Source organism: Asterias amurensis, chromosome 19 (genome assembly GCF_032118995.1).
Source record: "Asterias amurensis chromosome 19, ASM3211899v1".
Lineage (NCBI taxonomy): Eukaryota > Metazoa > Echinodermata > Asteroidea > Forcipulatida > Asteriidae > Asterias > Asterias amurensis.
Genome location: NC_092666.1, coordinates 2,324,769 through 2,343,787, shown reverse-complemented (window position 1 = coordinate 2,343,787; position 19,019 = coordinate 2,324,769). Strand labels below are relative to the sequence as shown.

General features: G+C 38.2%; 1 protein-coding gene across 24 annotated transcripts in view; it reads left to right on the top strand.

Moving 5' to 3' along the window:
* LOC139951711 (nephrin-like) overlaps window positions 1-19,019 on the top strand; it is a 91,809-nt gene that overhangs the window by 59,961 nt on the left and 12,829 nt on the right. Inside the window, exons 15-23 of one of the 24 annotated variants that reach the window (XM_071950736.1) lie at window positions 414-476; window positions 4,002-4,061; window positions 9,306-9,368; window positions 9,956-10,018; window positions 10,764-10,823; window positions 12,076-12,141; window positions 15,935-15,988; window positions 17,087-17,140; window positions 18,236-18,286. In XM_071950736.1, coding sequence (XP_071806837.1) covers window positions 414-476; window positions 4,002-4,061; window positions 9,306-9,368; window positions 9,956-10,018; window positions 10,764-10,823; window positions 12,076-12,141; window positions 15,935-15,988; window positions 17,087-17,140; window positions 18,236-18,286 — 534 coding nt within the window. Of the gene's footprint in view, window positions 1-413; window positions 477-1,761; window positions 1,853-4,001; window positions 4,062-9,305; window positions 9,369-9,955; window positions 10,019-10,763; window positions 10,824-12,072; window positions 12,142-15,934; window positions 15,989-17,086; window positions 17,141-18,235; window positions 18,287-19,019 lie in introns of those variants that run through there. The other 23 variants (XM_071950735.1, XM_071950741.1, XM_071950740.1 and 20 more) reach the window with 23 other exon arrangements.

Below are 19,019 nucleotides of genomic sequence, written 5' to 3'. Positions count from 1 at the left end.
TTTACTCATTTCTCAAAAACTACAGCACCTCAGTTAGTAATATTTGAAGGGAAGCTTTCCACTATCAGTATCTTCAAACCCTGTGAGTTTAATGTAAATCTATGGACATTTTGAAAAAGTACCCAAATCCTTTAAAAGGATCCTGTATATCAATGTTTTTTGGAACTGTTGGAGTGGTTTTTTTAGGATCCTATATAAATGTAGATGTATACAAAAACAAACAAAAACAAATGTTTCTCTGATGAATAGACTGCTTTTCTATTTCAGTATTCACTGAGTTAATTTTTTTCATATAGTTTGTTTTCTCTGTTTTATTTAAAAGGATCTAATATTCTAACGCTATCACTTGATCTTTTTCTTAAATACTTCTCTGTTTTTTTGGCGTTTGCAAAACTTTAATAAATTTTCTGCAGATGATGAACCACTGAGAGAGAAATTCAATCGGACATCAGGTTATATATCCCTACCTAAGCCAGGTGCGCGTCTTGTCCTGTCAGCTTTTCAGCACACTAGTTTTTTGTTTTTATTCCTTTTCTTTCTTTTTCTTTTGCTTTTATTTAAGGCACTGTATAACACTGTTTGTTATTTGCGTAGAGTTTTACAATGTATGACACTAGACATTAGACACTAGAATTATGTAGATGCTCCATCAGTAAGCCATTTGCGAGTTAGCCTGGTGTATTCTGTGTATATTGTCCTATGAGCTTCATAATTAAGCGTATATTGCATTATGCGTCTTACCCAACAACAAAAATGTGCTCCATGCAAAAGCATACTTTGATAATTGTACCTTGTAATATAGAATCAATGTCATGTTAAGCAGTTAACAAACAAATATTGCCTGGCATAGAAAGATCTTCCTCAGCAGAAACAGGTTAGGTACCAGCCAAAATATTGTTTTAGACTGGTTCCCTGCTTAGCATAAAAATTAGCTCAGCACATTTTCCCCAACCTCGTTCCCGGGGGTGATCGATCTCAGCGCGCCATTTTTTCCCAGCATGCCTTGCTCGATCATAACCCCTGGAATTGGCCAATTTAAATGTGCTATATGCTAGCACATTTAAATGAGCTATTAATGAGCGTACATATTCATTATTAAATTTTTTCTACGCGCGCACGCATGTCTTTAGTCTAAAAGAGTGTTTTTGTTTTTAAAAAACGTGTTTGTGTCATAAAAAACGCGGGCGTGATCAACATACAACTACGCGCGCACGCACTTGACATCTAATGCATAACCAATTTCCTGAGCCAATCAGCATTGTTTCTCAGTACATCCCTCCCAGGGGTTAGTGACAAGAGGTATTAATACGGCGCGCTGCCCATGGTAGCGAGGCTGCATTTTCCCCTTCAAACGGCTTTATAAGTTAAGTCTCTATCAAAAGAACATAAAGTGGAATGATTAAAATGGATTCTAAGAATCTTGCGTAAAATATGACAAATAAATTCCTTGCCACAAAAAAGTAATAATGCCTTGAAGATGTACGTGTACAAGTACTTCCCTAGTTTCAAATCAAAGCTTAGACGACAGTATGGCTATGACCCATGGTTACTTGCAAGCTTTTTGCAAAGTTGTAGATTTCATTTTGGCGAGCAGATGTTCTTTACGCCAGCAGCACACTTTAATATCAGTCCTTTAACAAACTGTCCTACACCAGAGGACAGTCGGCCATTATTCATTATTTATTTGCTTTTAATAGCCAATAAATCACCCTAATTCACAGCCCATTGTTTTATTTTTGTCACTATGTATTCCTTTTGCAGATTCCTTTGATAATGTAGCAAAAGAGATAAGAAAAGAAATTAAAACATCCACAGATGTGCCCATCTGAGACTTCCTCCATTAATAAAACAGGTCTGCCTTCAAAATGACTTAACCCATCTGCCCAAATCATTTTAAAATCATCCTTTTCTTACAAGCTTCTGAATCATTTTCTCTAGACACTTGTCATAATATGGAGACACATTATATTAGATCCTCTCCCTATAGCCTCAAATGCCCCTGGTATATGCAATTTAGTCCGGTGCTGTCAGTGTAAAGTGATAATGTTTTCCAAATATTTAAATCACACTTGCAGTTTCCTTTCAAAGTTTTTTTATGAAATGTAAAATTGGGTATTTACCAGTAAAAAATGGTATCCGAAGCCATTAATTTTGAATACTTCTTTGATTTGAGTCAATTATAATTACCATGTAACTGGTCCATCTCCTAATGGTTTCCAGGGAATCATTTCTCCACCACTAATTAAATTCTGGGCAGAACCCTGTTAAAGGGATAGTTGTAATCATCGGTCAGTCTGGTCAGTCACAGCATGGACATCTCTGGTTTGCTGTTAATTTTTTCAGTCAGTAAGGTTGTTCAGATACATTAAAAGTCGGTTTAACTCATGGTTCAAGTTCCCGATCAAGTTCAACTCTGTGTATCTGAACGGTTCTAAAATTAAAAACCAAATCAAGTTAATAATTAGAGATTTATATTGCAAGATTTCCACAAAAATGATCATGAGTTAAATCGGAAAAGTTAGATCATTGAGCGGGAGGGGTTTATCTTTGGACCACTTCAGATTTACATCTTTTAACACCACATGATCTGGACAGAATAAAAAAGGGCACTGCTTAGTGTGATAACTGGGGATTAAGATTAGTGTTGGCATAGGGATTGGAACAGGGATAAGGATTAGCCTTTTTTGTGAAAGGTTATACATTTTTCCTCCATGGTTATACTAATCCCTCAGGCAAAAGTAGACAGGAAATCAAAATGATCTAAAATGTATGAACAGATGAAAGGTATTTTTGACGAGCAGAGTATACTTTTCAAAACGCCGAGATCACAGCAGCTCTTTTCAGAGCTAACACTCCCACTAAAGAGATTTACTCATGGCTGTACCCGCAAATTTACTATTTATTCATAGTTTTCCTAGTCTAACTTTAATAGAAACCAAAGTTGGCAGGCATCAACCGTGATTAAAGCAGTGGATTTCTAGGTCAGATTGATTTAATACTAATTAAATGGTTGTGGTGGAGAAACCTGGGAAAATAATTACATTTCCCCCTTTTGGTTGCCAAGGTTAAGTAAGCAGAGGATATGTTGAGTGTATTTCTCCGTGCTTCATATAAATATATAAACATTATTCTAATCGAAACAGTCATGTAAATACATTTTTTAAAACTCACAGTTCTGACTTATTTGTTTATAGGCAGTGGACACTATTAGTAATTACTCAAAATAATTATTAGCATAAAACCTTACTTGGTGACGAGTAATGGGGAGAGGTTGACAGTATAAAACATTGTGAGAAACGGCTCCCTCTGAAGTGACATAGTTATTGAGAAATTTTTATTTTGAGACCTCAGTTTTAAAATTTGAGGTCTCTAACTCAAGTATCTGAAAGCACACAACTTCGTGTGACAAGGGTGTTTTTTCTTTCATTACTATCTTGCAACTTCAATGCCCGATTGAGCTCAAATTTTCACAAGTTTGTTATTTTAAGCATATTGTTGAGATACACCAAGTGAGAAGACTGGTCTTTGACAATTACTAGTAGTGTCCAGTGTCTTTAAATCATTATTTTCATCCTTAGTTTTATTCTTCTGTTCCTTGTTCCTGAATCATATGCTTGAGTTAAAGTTCTGAATTACAAGGTTATATTTTAACTCATACCAACATACAAATACATGTAAAGCAGGGCTTCAAAGTATGATTTTCTAAATCATAATTTATAGTTTCATCCATGTAGCCAGGGATCACGCCAAAGTTTAAGTACCCCTCTACTCATTTTTTTCTTTGTTAAACTCAAAACTCTGTAACGTGCTTCAAAAATTTAGAGAAGGTCGGACTAAGTTTCTTATGACAGAAAAAAACAAAAAACAGAAAACAAAAATATTTAGAATGGTGCATTTGTGTTTACATACCTACATGTATGCGCAGAAGTTATACAGATACATATTTACATAGCCTGGAACCCTTAATAACAGTGTGTGTAATTTATTGTGACTTATTGCAGTGGATGATGAGCCAGAGACACCTACCACCACATGGTCTGTTGACCAGGCTACCAAAACAGGTCTGCCTTATCGAGAATTTTGCTTGCTTTTATTCATAAATTCCTCATCTATATTTCATATCTCTTGAATTTCCTTCGGAAACATTTCAACAATGCTTTGTTATAAAATATTTTCACACATTGCTTGGGTTTATCTTTCTGATATGAACATAAAACTTGTATGTCTTTAACAACACTCCGGTGGTATTAAAACTTCTTCTTTACTGTGCTTGTAGCGGAAGTTCATGTAGAAGTCCTGGCCAACTTCTTAACCCTCCGCCCAGATACAGGACAGTTCTTTTCAGAACTGAGAGGTCTCCCAAATACCATTATCTACTTAACTCTACTTGTGCTCTTTTTTAATGTTCTGATCAACTCTATCGTCTCTAAGGCTAACCTGACCAAAAGCAATTGACCTGAACTTTCATATCCATGAAGTAATTACTGAAAAATCTAGGAGGAAATTGGGCTTTTGACAGTTTTTTCAGAACTAAATAGTCTCCTGAATTCCGAAGTCTACTCCTCTCTACTTGTGCTCTTGTTTCATGCTCTTATCAACTATATCTACCTGAACACAAGTTATTGACCTGAACTTTCACATTGATGAAGTAATTACTGAAAAATCTATATTTTATATCTGAAATTACCATCAGAACCATTTCAACACCCCTCTGTCATAAAATATTTTCATACAAATTGCCCTGGTTCATAGCTTAAGGGTTTCTCATCTTGCCAATATGAACACGGAAATTGTGTGTTTTTAAAACTCCTCTCCTGTACATAACCAAAAAGTAATGTGTATCACTTTAAAATCACCAAACTCACAAATTATATAAAGCTTTTACGCAGAAAATATTGCTTAGCAAATTGCTATGCTAAGCCAAAAATGGGTGGTGCACCAGTCACAACAATGTAATTTTATGGCTTTTTGGCTGTTAACCAGTTTCTGCTCAACAATCTCTTTTTGTGCTTAGTAAGTTTGAATGCTTACAAGCTTTAAGCTTTAAGAACTTGGGCCCTGTTTAGAGAAGGGTGACACCAATTGAACTTAAAATAAGGAACTTCGTGAGTTAAAATACTCTTTTTTTAGCTCCTATTTATTGTTAAACAGATTACAAAAGAAGATGCTATTGTTGGTGTGCATTGACAAATCAATTTTTTACATGATATCTGTAAACTACCATGTTCTGAAAACAAAATAACTTGCTTCTTGGATTGTTTCACCACAAATTCTCAACCGACACCACTTTTCATCAAATCAAAAAGTAATCGAAAAGCTTGGCTATAACTCTTTCTTTTTTTAACCACTCTCTATAGGGAATTTGTTCTACTAAACAAACAAAAATGTAATCAGATAACTTTGTTCTTGTTTTTCCCACCTTGTTTCTCCATAATGGGTCCTGAAGTCATCAAAGGTAACTAGCTGAGAGGGTCAAATTCCCACAAAATATGTAGCCGGATTTATTTCTAGTGCCTCATTTCCTTGAAGAAAAAAATCCACATGATCCGTCTGTTGACATATGTGAAATTAGAGTGGAAAGGAAATTGTTGATAAGGGTTACTTTCTGTTTCTCTTTCCAATTAAGTTATTCAAACAATTTGTGTTTTAAAGGCACTGGACATGTTTGGTAATTGTCAAAGACCTGTACTGACCTTATGCACATGACGTCATTTCAGTAGGGCGCCCCCACCCAGAGGTCAAAAGGCGGTTGTTCATTGGCCAATCCTGTGCGCCATGTGTACAAATCTGTGCACTGTGATTGTTTCGTCACCGTTTTACCTCTAAGATAGCGGCTGGATCATGACGTCAATGCATAAGGTCTGAGACTGTGGTTATTTCTCTGTATCAGCAACCCAGATTTCCCCCGCAGATTTGCTATCACATGCTCTAACTCGTAATCGTAGGCCAATAATGGGGGTTAATCTTCAAGAGGGCGCTATTTCTGGCAGTGATGTGTTGGCTATTGGGTAGACGAGCACATACTTGTAACCCAGTCTAAGGTGTATCCCAACATAGGCATAAAATAACCAACATGACAAAATTTGGGCTCAATTTGTCATTGAAGTTTCAGAAAATAATGAACAAAAAACACCCTTAATGCACAAATTAATGTGTGTGGTTTCAGATGCATCATAAAAGCCTTCAGCTGAAGTCTTTTATTATTCGAGTGAGAAATTACTTCTTTCTCAAAAACTATGTTACTTCATAGGGAGCCGTTTCTCACAATGTTTTATACTAGCAATGTTTCAGCTCTCTGCTCGTTACCAAGTGAGTTTTTGTGCTAATAATTCTTTTTAGTAATTACCAATCGTGTCCAGTGCCCTTAATGGAAATTGAATGAATAGCAAGCGAGACATCACGTATTGTCACTTCTGATAGGAACTCGACTCGGGTTTCAATTCAACTCAAATAAGGAAGCAATAATGCTTTATGCATGTAATGGGTTCTTGTCTAGGGAAAAAAGAGTTTCTGTAAGTTTAGTCTTTTTTTTTTTACTATGCATGTGTCCACATCTTCTGACACCTTCATTGCCTTTGTTCCAAAGGCCAGGAATGTGAGATACTCTGCTAGCATTACCCTCTGTATTGATATATTGTTTATCACTATCTTGTAATCTGTTCCAGTTCAAGAGAAATATCACAGATACCTTCCCTCTCTTTAAATTGTCTAGAATTCTAAAATACTCTGCACAATTTCACACTTGTATTAGTTTGACTTCTGAAAAAAATTGCTGTGATTTGCTTCAGATCAAAATCTTTGATCTACTTTTTTTAGCCTTCAATACGTTCTTCTCAAAGCTTAGTCAGGCCCCATACTTCAGTTTTGTTCAGCATTTTTACTTAATTAAGGCCACCATCATAATGGCAATCTATATTTCTACAAGGGGCATGTGGCATGTCAAGGTTGAGTGGTCTAGTTCACCGACTCAAAGCTCTGATGTTCTTGTCAGCAGCAGAGTGTGGGTTGGAACCCCGGTCATGACACTAATGTGTCCTTGAGAAAGGCAAACCATCATTGCTTTGAGAAAGTTGAGAGGGTATTGCATTCTGCTCTACCAGCCCGCCTCCTACATGTAGTAGTTGATACCCTTAAAGACTGTAAAGGGGGTAACCCTGTTTCAGTCTCAGGATTGTGTAGCTACGTGCCCTTGGTGGCAGTTGATTTGGGTCAATAGCTCAAATCAGTTAAATGTACATGTAGCCCTCACCTTCAAGTGGGCATCCATCCCTGTGATGTCAGGGGATTTCTCATTGTACCTTTTCATTCATTCATTTATTTTTTGCGTTCATGAAGTACCAGGGGTGGATTTCACAAAGGTAGTCCTAACTTAGGACTAGTCCTAGGCAATGCTAAGAGATAGGACTGGTCCTAAGTTAGGACCAGTAACTCATCCTAACTTAAGACTGGTCCTATCTCTTAGCATTGCCTAGGACTATTCCTAAGTTAGGACTACCTTTGTGAAATCCACCCCAGGCCTGCTCCTTGAAATCTTTAACCCAGGAGTTACCAAAAGGAGAAAATGCCATCATTTCAACTTATCTTCTAAAAGCCAGATACTAGTTTCAGATTTTTTTTAATTTTGTGTCTGTCATGCCTGTCACCCATTAGCCTTGCTCAAGGCAGTCGCATTATTCGCTCTGAAAAGACGCCGCTGTAAACCCACCCGTATACCCTGTTCGTGGTGCGTGCGATCACACCGCATGGCCCACCCGTATACACACTGTCAGATCGTACGAATACTGTTCACACAAGTCATCGCACTCGTACCACTAACCGCATGCGGAGGCCGTCAGGCCGACAGCCTTGTCGGGTCTGTATCTTCCGGGTTTAATGTGTTGTATTGACAAAATTCCACTAGTGGAAAAAATTGGGGGGGCTCTCGGATATGCTAGTATGCAGCTCATGAATATGTATATCGTTCGTCAGACCTATCAGACAACACAGGATGTGAGGCAAATGAATTATTCATTTTGACGTCCAATCACGCACGCCTATCATGCTCGCTGAGCGTCCGTGGTGGTGGTGTGTGATGATGTAGACATGTCTCGTCTTTCGCGGGCATTATGGTAATGAGCTGACCGTGGGAACTCTTCGCTTATTATAGTAATGAGGTCAGTGGCTTCAACACAGACCCTACAAGGCTGTCGGCCTGACGGCCTCCGCATGCGGATAGTGTACGGGGGCACCTTGTCGTGCGATGTTACGCACAGTGAATACGGGTGGGTTTTATACAACGGCGGTCTTTTTTCGGAGTGAATAATTTGACTGCCTTGAGCAAGGCTAGTCACCCATGAAAATGTCATGTTGAACATGAATCTTGGTTCTTGATGAAACTGAAATGGAGCCTTTGGTTCCGGCAAGCTAATTTGTTTTACTGTACTATTGCAATAAAAACAGGAAATATTTGTTCTAAAGATGGGTTTCACTAACTATGCTATTCTCTTACTTTCATCAGTCATGTTTCCCGTATACATCAGCAGCTTTTATTCACTCTTTTTTGAAGGAGACCAACCCATTTTAACTTTGTTTTAGCAGACAATGTTATTATAAAGCGATTTTGTGCTAAGCAAAACTAAAGCAGGAAACCAGTCATGAATGGTATACATTGTCATGGTATTTTGGCTGGTAATCTACAAGTAATATTCAAAATTGTGCTAAATTAGTTACATTTTGTGTTTGAACACCTCTTTGAAATCGAGCCTGGGTTCGTATTTTCATTTAAAGCCAGCTACTCTTCTTTCCTTCCTTCCTCTGTATTTTAGTTGCTCTTGTATCTTTGTGTTTACCAATGAGCATCATTGTACTTTTATCTGCCCCAAAAATGTAAAAATAATTTAAATTAAAGGAACAAGTTGCCTTGGATCGGTCGAGTTGGTCTTTGAAAATCGTTTTTAACCGTTTGTTATGAAATGCATATGATTAGAAAGATATTTTAAAAGTAGAACATAATGATCCACACAAGTATCACTCGAAATTGCGTGGTTTTCCTTTTACCTCGTCGACAAACACGGTCGGCCATTTATGGGAGTCAAATTTTTGACTCCCATAAATGGCCGATCGTGTTAGTTCGCAAAGTAAAAGGAAAACCATGCAATTTTAAACATCTGTCTAACCATATGCATTTTATAACAAACGGTTACAAACGCTTTTCAAAGACCAACTCGACCGATCTAAGGCAACGTGTTCCTTTAATAACAAGTTGTAATGAGTAATGAGATATAGCCTGTAAACCATACCTTTTCTATTATTGCGGCCTATTGCAGCTGAGGAAAAACCTGTGAAATCTTCGGTCAAAAAGTGGACCAAAGGGGCTTCTACTAACAAAGGTGTGCTATACTAATAACCTCATGTGCTTTAAGCTTTCATCTTAAGAGAAAGTGTTAGAATTTAAGCAATTAAAATCAGTCCGTTTGCACAGGCTGGAATACTTATCCAATCCATTTGGGCCCAATTTCATTGCTCTGCTTTACCTTTAATAAGCAAAGAATCGGCGCTTACGGACAGCAGGGCGCCCCACACTTACATCAAGCATATTTCACGGGTTAGTAGGGAATGTTTGCTTGTGCACGTTACTAGGCATTCTATGCTTACACAGCTAGCATGGACATTTGACGCTTGCAAGTAAGCGGAGAATGGTGATCGTGAGTACAGAATTCGGCGATAAGTAGAGCCATGAAATTTTGCCATTTAGGAACGGGTCCGTCTTGCTAGATTATCCCTAAGTGACTGAAGTGTGAAAGACTGGGCCAAAGTTTCCTGTGATTTTTCTGGGTTTTAATGGGCCTTTTTCACTCAACTGTTACAAAAGTGACATTGCAAAGTTACCATGTGCCATCTCCTTGCATCAAACAAGCTGGTGTATACAAAGGTAGTCTGTAAACCATACCTCTTCTATTATTGTGGCCTATTGCAGCTGGTGAAAAACCTGTGAAATACTCAGTGAGGAAGTCTGCCAAAGAGACTACTACTAACAAAGGTGTGCTGTACTAACAACCCCAATTGCTTTAGCTTCTAGCTTATAGATTGTGTGCTAATAATATACTCAAAGAGCAAATCCCCAGGAGTTTTCTAGGGAAGTTCAACCTCACCAACACCACACTTACGTGGGAATAATGAACACTGGAGCCCAGTCGCATGAAATACTTTTTTAAACCTGTGTCCGTTCACACCTTTTGCAAGTTTCCTGGGAGGAATGAACACTCAAGCCCTTTTTCACAAAGCACAGTTATTTTCTAGGAATCAATATTGCAAGATTGACTGTAAGCTAACCCTGCAGCCGACTTCAAAAAAATTCTAGGATTAATCCTTGTCTCGAGTTAGGACGAGTGACTCGAGTTAGGACGAGTGACTCGTCCTCAGTTTAGGATGGGTTCAATGCATCCTAAAGTCTGGATACGGACTAAGATTATTCCTAAGTTAGAAAGAGTTTGGTGAAACTGAGGGCCGGTGTTATTTCTCTTATAACCCTACTCCCAACTGAGCTCAAATTTTTTGTGAGGGAGGGGGGGGGGGAGGGGATCAACATGACCACAAGGCTTGTAGCTCAATTTTTTATTGGACCAGAAACTCTAGTGCAAGACCAGAATCAAAATGAGAAGAAGCAATTTAATTTTAATTTTTTGTTAACAGTATAACACTAACACTAGTTGGTCAAAATATATTAGGTACATACAAAGGTAGCCTGTAAACCATACTACTTCTATTATTGTGGCATATTGCAGCTGATGAAAAACCTGGGAAATCTTCAGTGAGGAAGTCTGGCAAAGAGTCTAGCATTAAAGGTTTGCTTCACAAACAATCTCATCTTCTTCAGCTTCCATTCATACTGAAAGAAAGTGTTTTCCATCATGCTTAGGACCCAAAACAGTCATTTCGCCACCAACACAACAAATTGACACCTTGTACATGTTGTACAACACCACTTTTATGTTTAATTTTCATTTTTTCCATGTTTAGACAATGTTAACCTAGGCCTACAGTCTCATGAAGTTTCATTGCTTCAGGTGCTGTTCTTTTTAAATTACGATTATATGAGGCTAGGCAATTTTGCACTGATCTGACGTTTTTATTCCGTCGCCACGAACTGACACAAAGGTTAAATTAACCATTGCAATACACGACACGCACAAACCTCAAAAGTTGAGACAAAAATGTTTCCATGAACTGACACAAACCTTGGTGTGTAGCAAGTGCGCTGACTTAAATTTTACGTATTGACACACACATTTTTATACATTGTAATTACTGTTTACGGTATTCACCATATGTTTTCATATACAGGCCAGCCGAGTGAAGCTATCATTCAAAACTTCAGTTGATGTAAATAGTTATTTAATGGTCAAACAGTAGGAGGGTTAACTGTGTCCTGTTTAGTTGCTTTCACCACATGATATCATATTACAGGCCGACATTTTAATCAATTATTTGAAACCTCAATATATGTTGATTGTTGTTGAATGGTCACCTGATAGGAGGGTTAACTGTGAGCTGTGTAGTTACCTTCACCACATGATGTCATATTACAGGCTGGCATATTTAATCATTCATTGTTCATTTAAAACCTCAGTGGTTTTTAATTGTTTTTGTAGTGGTCCGAAAGTAGGAGGGTTAACTCTGTACTGTGTAGTTTCATTCACCACATGATTTCATATTGCAGGCCGGCATATTTGTTAATTCATCATTCGAAAACATCAGTGGAGGTTTATTATTGAATGGTCAGATAGTAGGAGGGTTAACTGTGTACTGCGTAGATGCATTCATCACATGATATCATTTTACAGGCTGCCATATTTAATCATTCATTTGAATCCCCTCTGAATGTTATATTGAATGGTCACACAGTAGGAGGGTTAACTGTGTACGTATTTGCTTTCACCTACAGGTACATGTACAGTGTAATCATATTAAAGGCTGGCATAGTAAAACTATCATTTGAAACTTCAGTGGGTGTTAATTGTTATTGAATGGTCTGACAGTAGGAGGTTTAACAAACACTATTTTAGTTTTACTTTTGTAAATGTTTTTTGTTAGTAGAGAAACCGCTGATCACGAAACCCAAACCATCAATGAAGAAACCTGGACTGGAAGGAACCAAGCCAGGTCTGAGATAAAACTACAATGAAATAGTGAAATCATCCGCTCACGGTAGTCTCTATGCAGACACAAACATCTTAGCATTCATGTTTCATTAGGACTCATCTTTCTTACCAAATTTAACGCTCAAAAAAGCCTTAAAATTCCTCATGCGGGAAGCTGGTTTTGTTGGATTCGGGACTGCTGGGTCAAATAACAATGGCTTATCATATAAAATTAAAATCAATTTGGGAAACTGACTGGGTAAATCAAAATATCAAATGAATCAACTTAAATAATTTTCCCATCAAATTCCAAAATCCTCCAAATTCCTCATTCGGGAAGCCAATTTTGTTGGGACTACCAGGTCATGTATCATTAGCTTATTATATAAAAATAAAGTCACGCAATATCAAATGAATCAACTCAAATTGATTTAAAGGATTTGGGTACTTATTTTCAAAGGGTCCATAGATTTACGTTCAACTTACAGGGTTTGAAGATAATGATAGTGGAAAGCTTCCCTTCAAATATTACTTACTTAGGTGCTGTAGTTTTTGAGAAATGAGTAAAACAATGTCATGAAAATATATTTGTAAACGCTTATAATTTTCGTCTCATGAGATGAAAATTATTTTCATGACATAGTTTTACTCATTTCCCAAAAACTACAGCACATCAGCAAGTAATATTTTCAGGGAAGCTTTCTACTATCATTATCTTCAAACTGTGTAAGTTTTGTGTAAATCTGTGGACATTGTGTTTTTTGTCCTACAAAAAGTACATACACCCTTTAAGTGAAATCCTGGTATAGTCGGTGACGACACTTAACAATAAACTGTGCACTGTAGAGTTGCATTTACCACATGATACATGTATCATATCATTTGGATTCATTTACATCAAATCTAACTTTTAAAAAAATCCTTCAAGTTCTTCTTTCATGAAGTATTATTGGGGGTTCGGTACTGCCAGGTCAAATAACAACTGCTTATCATAAAAAAATAAAAACTAACAACAAACCATGAGGGAAACCGACTGGGTAATCAAACTATCAAATGATTTAACTCAAACTATTTAAAGGCGAATCCTGGCCTAGTCAGTGGTTAGGAATATTGACTGTGTACTGCGCTCGCATCGGTCCGTTAACAGCGCCAGCCACCAACCCGGTCATAACCAGGCAGTGAAGACCGGGTCCTTGCACTGTTATTCCCTAACTGAATGGTCAAACTGTAGGAGGGTTAACTGTGTAGTTGCCTACATCACATGGTATCATAATCATTGGGATTTGTTCTCATTAAACCTAACTCAAAAATCCTCAAAATTCCTGCATTCAGGACGCTGATTTTGTTGGATTTGGGACTGCCAGGTCAAATAAATTTGCCTATCATTCATGTACATTAGGCCTGTACATTATATTCTACCCTCATTGTTGTCACCAGGGAGCTATTTCCGTAGTGTACTTAAACCATGCAAAGCTTCAAAGCTTACTTGGAATTATCATTGTGATAGAAACCATATTTTTGCAAACTTCTTGATTTAAAACTTGATTTGGTTTATTTGTATGCACTTATTCTCTCTGATCAATTTACCCAGATTTCCAGAGAAGTAATTGAATCTTTATAACATTGATAATTCTGAAACACCCCCTTTGCCCATTCTTACATTTGAATCATTGGAATCCATTACTCACCAACTTGTCCAACAGGAAAGGTCTCTTCAATTCAAATACCGTCTTCAAGGCTGACTTGGTGAAGTCTTGTAGGGCATTAAGCAGGCCACACACTGTCCTGAAATTGACACCAGATGGACACACAATAAAAGAAATGTTCAAATTTGGCCAAATGTCTAAGGCCGAGTCACACTGCAGCGATACGAAAAACAATAACGCCAACGACACAAAGAGATTCTTTTAGTTGAATTACTCCACGCAGATTACGTCCATATGCTTATTCAACCAATCGAGGGTGCGCATTTTAATCGTTCTAGTTATCGGGGCCTGTTTGACCGGGCCTTCATACCATCTGGAGGTCACTTGATGCCTTCATAACCTAGCTCAAATGCATCGTTCTCTCAATATGATGCTGCCTTTCTGTGTTTGTGGCCTTCGTGTGTCCCGCAAGTAGTAAACTATTAAATAAAAATTCACAACTGTGTATTGCCTTCAAGTGTGATCAGTTACCATTGTGTGGCCTCATGTAGGCGTCGATCGTACTTCAGCTGTTGATTGGCTGTTGGCTAATTTCTTGCGCGTGAAATTCCATAATCGTATGACTATCTGATGCCAATTTCCAGAGACTGTGACGCCTTCATGGGTTTCTGTTCATCATAACAGCATTCACTATAAACAGCTGTAGTGTCATATACTGTCTTGTGAACTTTTCTCTTCAGGAACATGTCACACATTGTAATTTACTGATAACCAAAACCCAATTTCATAATTGCCAGGATTATACTGTTTAAATTCATTTAAACATGTTCATGCGCATTAAAACATACAGTTTCATGATTTTGTAGAAGGTATTAGGTTTTCATTTGACAGGTCTACCCAGAATCTGCTAAATCTTTGGAACTTCTCTTTCATATTCTGCACATTCTCTCTACTTACCTTTCTGGATGTTGGATTTTCTACTGCATTTTTCATCCATATTTTCTATCATGGTTGCAAACGTCATGACTGCAACGTCAGAGAGACTCCTAATATTTCTTGTGCATACTTCTTAATCTTAGCAACTTTCTTAAATTCTTCTTTTGACCTAATTCACCGAACATCATCATCACAATGATCTTGGTTGTGATATTTTGAAGTCAATGTCATGATGTTCTATAAAGTGTAGTGCGCAATTTTACGCGAGGTGGGATTTACATGATTGACTTCCAAAATGGCGTGCATGGCAAACATAACCTGTGTGGGACGTGGGAGCAAAATGCGCTCTATGCGGCATGGTGCGGTTAAGAGCACTGGACTCAAGCTCTGGTGTTTCAGATCATCAGAGTGTGGGTTCAAGTCCCAATTGTGGCTCTTGTATCCTTCAGAAAGATATTTGCCATTATTTAGTTTGTCCTTCGGATGGGACTTTAACCCGAAGGTCCCATGTACTAGCATTGGTAGTGCAGATAAAAGAACCCAGAACACATATCAAGGAAAAGTTACAAGCCTGACACTTCACGGAGGCTGCACGTCGCCTGTGTGCCCTTGATATGCTCCAGTAGAATCTTACAATTTTCTTAAAGGGTGCCCTTTACAAGGAGAAAATGCCTTGGTGTCCTTGACGTTCAAGGCTACATTGACTTAGTTCACTTATGAGGCATCCTTGGATTCTCACCAGAAATATTAAAGGAACATTACAGAATTGGTCTTTGCTAACAAAATAGTGCTGGCAGTTTAAGCACTTAATGTAATCTACCATAAACATAAATTGACAAACCTGTAGAAGTTTGAGATCAATCGGCCATCTGGGTCACACGAGAATAGTGAAAAATGGATTGCACATTTTGCATTGCATCGATGCCAAAACAAAAATCAATAAAACGCTCACTGCTGAGCGATAAACTCTCATCAAATTTGACATTTCAAACATAAATATTTCAATGGATGTTTTCTACTATCATCATCATTAGACCGTGTAAGTTTTATGTAAATCTGTGATCTTCACGATTTTTGTTTCTTACCAATTCTGTAACGTTCCTTTAAAAAATAATAATCACACAGTGAATAGGATTCCAAAATGGCCGCGCAAGATTTATCAGTGGTGATGATGTCAATTGAATTGTGTCATTACTAACTTGTCTTTACTTGCTCTACTATTACCGCTAACAGATGAATCTCCGCAAAAGAAGCGTGCTCCAAGACCCATGTCAACCACTGGTCAAGGTCTGAAATCTCTAACTTCCAAACTCTTATCATTTCAATTTCATGCCTTTCTGATTTTATATTTACATTTAAAATTTTACATTCTAAAGCCCAAACATTTATGAAATCATTTATGTACAATGTTTAATTGTTTTTGATTATCATGCAATTTGGTTTTTGTTTTGTTTTGGATTTGAGCACTTATTTATTATCATTATTTATAAAATTAAAAAGAAAATAAACTTGATGGGTTTACCCTTGAACACCACCATTTTAAAAGTCTTAAACTTTCCAACCTTTAGCCGTGTGGGATGAGCACGCTATCTCTATATTTCTGGCTGTGCTTGATTTTATTACTTGTTCCTCTGAGAAATTCCACGAGAAATAATCACAGTGGCTCTGTTTCGATTCCCGGCAAAGGCCACTATTGTATTTGAGTAGAGTTGTTCGTTGGTTCTCTCTCCTATAAACCAGTAAAGATGAACCAGCAAGGATGACGATGGCGACGCGGCGACGGCAGATGTCATGCACGAAAAAAGACCAGCGGGAGCTGCGAATCAGCGGAGCACCTTTAGCAAGTCGTCTATCGAATTAGTTATTCATATATGCACCTTCTTTGTGTTACCCTCATCAGCACATGACTGTTCACGCTCATGCATTATGCATTACATTTCTCCCACTGAAATCTTTGGCAAAAACTAAAGAAAAACTTAAGGCCCCAAAACGATTGCTAAAAGGCGCTTCGCAGCTTCGCCGCTCGAGCTGGTCTTTCTTCGTGCGTGATATCTTGGGTCGTACTTGACATGTGGCTAGGATGACAATGAGGTTGAGAATCTTCTGTGAACATCAAGCAGAAAACATCACATTTTATTCAATCAAATGCTTTAGAGTTTTTTTCAACTTGCTTTGGCAGGCTCGAAACTTCACTGAGGCAATGAAGATGACTGCCTCCATAGCCCCCTGGTAATTGCCATGGTGCCCTTAAAATGCGCCAGTAGAAATTTATAACTTCCTCATAGGGTGCCCTTTAGTAGAAATCCCTTGGTGTTTATATAATTGCTGATATCGAGTTAAATTCAAATTGTTTCTTTCTGTCTTTACTTTTTATTCCCCTTATAGGAGGTGCAGAGACAAATGCCAAACCTGTTGAAAGAATGGTTACTGACAGCGGAGGTAATTTTACTTTGCGACCTTTGACCTGAAGATATCCATTATCCCCCTCCCCAAAAACAAAATACAAATAAAAAAATGAATAATTTTCAACATAAGGCAGGGTACACTTTTGGTATTTATCAAGGGCCAGTATCCTTACTTGGTGTATCACTACAAAAGCATAAAATAACAAGCCTTTGATAATTTACACTGAGTCTTACCCCAACTCCTTTGGACCCCGCCTTACTCCACCCCTTTCTACCCACTTTCACCCAAATCCCTTCACTCAGACTCACCAAATCCCTTCTGACCCCACCTTTCTCTACCCCTTTTAATACCCAGATTCACCCAATCCCTTTGACCCCACCCTACTCTACCCATGTCCACCCAGACTTACCCAATCCCTTTTGACCCCACCTTACTCTACCCCTTTCTACCCAGATTCACCCCATCCCTTTTCGCCCCACCTTACTCTACCCCTTTCCACCCAGATTTACCTAATCCCTTTTGACCCCACCTAACTACCCCTTTCCACCCAGATTTACCTAATCCATTTTTACCCCACCTTACTCTACCCCTTTCCACCCAGATTCACCCCATCCCTTTTCGCCCCACCTTACTCTACCCCTTTCCACCCAGATTCTCCCAATTCCTTTTGACCCCACCCCTTTCCACAAGTGTAAGTCCACAAACATCCACCCACATGTACAATAGGAATGTTAACAAATTTAAATGTTGTTTATCAATATTGTGCAGTAGCCCCTTTTATTTTGTACGCTGATGATTTGGGCCCAATTTCATAGTGCTGCTCAACACTAAGCAAATTTTCATGCTAACTGTAGCAGAAAATTGTTCTAAATCAATTAGCCTATTTCACAATTTAGCAAGAAAATTAGGTGGGGGCATCTTGCGCGTTCACCATTGATTTGTATTGTTTCGTCGTTCATTTTCATACAGTAAGCACCAAAAGGTTAGCATACCTTTTCGGTTTTAGCAGTGCTATGAAATGAAATCCCACAGTAAGCATAAAGTGGCGTGCTAAGCAGCTCTATGAACTTGGGCACTGTTCCGTATTATTTTTGCACTATTCTGTTATGACAATTTATTTTTTGGCAGACACCTATGCCATAGTAAACAAGGAGAAGCCGAGAAAACCAGCTCCACAAAGTAAGATTTTTGTTTCTTAAGTTCAAAACTTCTTATTTTCTGCTGTTTATTGTTGATCCCTTTGTCTTTACTTTCTGATCTCTGCCTTACTTAATTTTCTTAGTTGAGTGGTTCCCATTTGTTGGTATGTTTTTATTGTTACTTGGTTTTGTTTGTTGCTTGTTTTGTTTATATGTTTTGTGATGTTTTGTTTATTTGTTGTTGTTTGTTTCTTAAGTCACGTGGCTATACCCAGCCCAATATAAGTCACATATCGTAAAGAGAAGGGGTTCGCCCTAGTCTTGATTCGAAACTTCATGTTTTTTGTTTTTTTCACGAACCATGGCCAATCGCACAAACCGCGCTCATCCACGACCCGCTATTGGAAATCGGGTTCAAGTTTGGTACTCTCTCTGTTGTTAGAATCGAGCCGTTTTGGTATTTCCGTAAACTAGCGCATTTGGAACAGAAGGGTCTAGGAACCTACACTGTAGACTAGGTTTCCCTTGGTGTTCCTGGTTTGATCAGCATGCAGGGAAAAAACCTTGATATGCCCATTGGGTGTGGTAAAGAGAACTATTATATAAGTTATCACTAAAGCGCGAGTGGAATACGGAAAAATATAGCGTGTCTGCGTCCCATATCCAACAAGGCCGAAGGCCAAGTTGGGTATGGGACGCAGAAGCGCTATATTTTTCCGTATTTCCACGAGCGCGCGTGTGATAATGTATTTATCTTCAAGCAAACTTGGCGC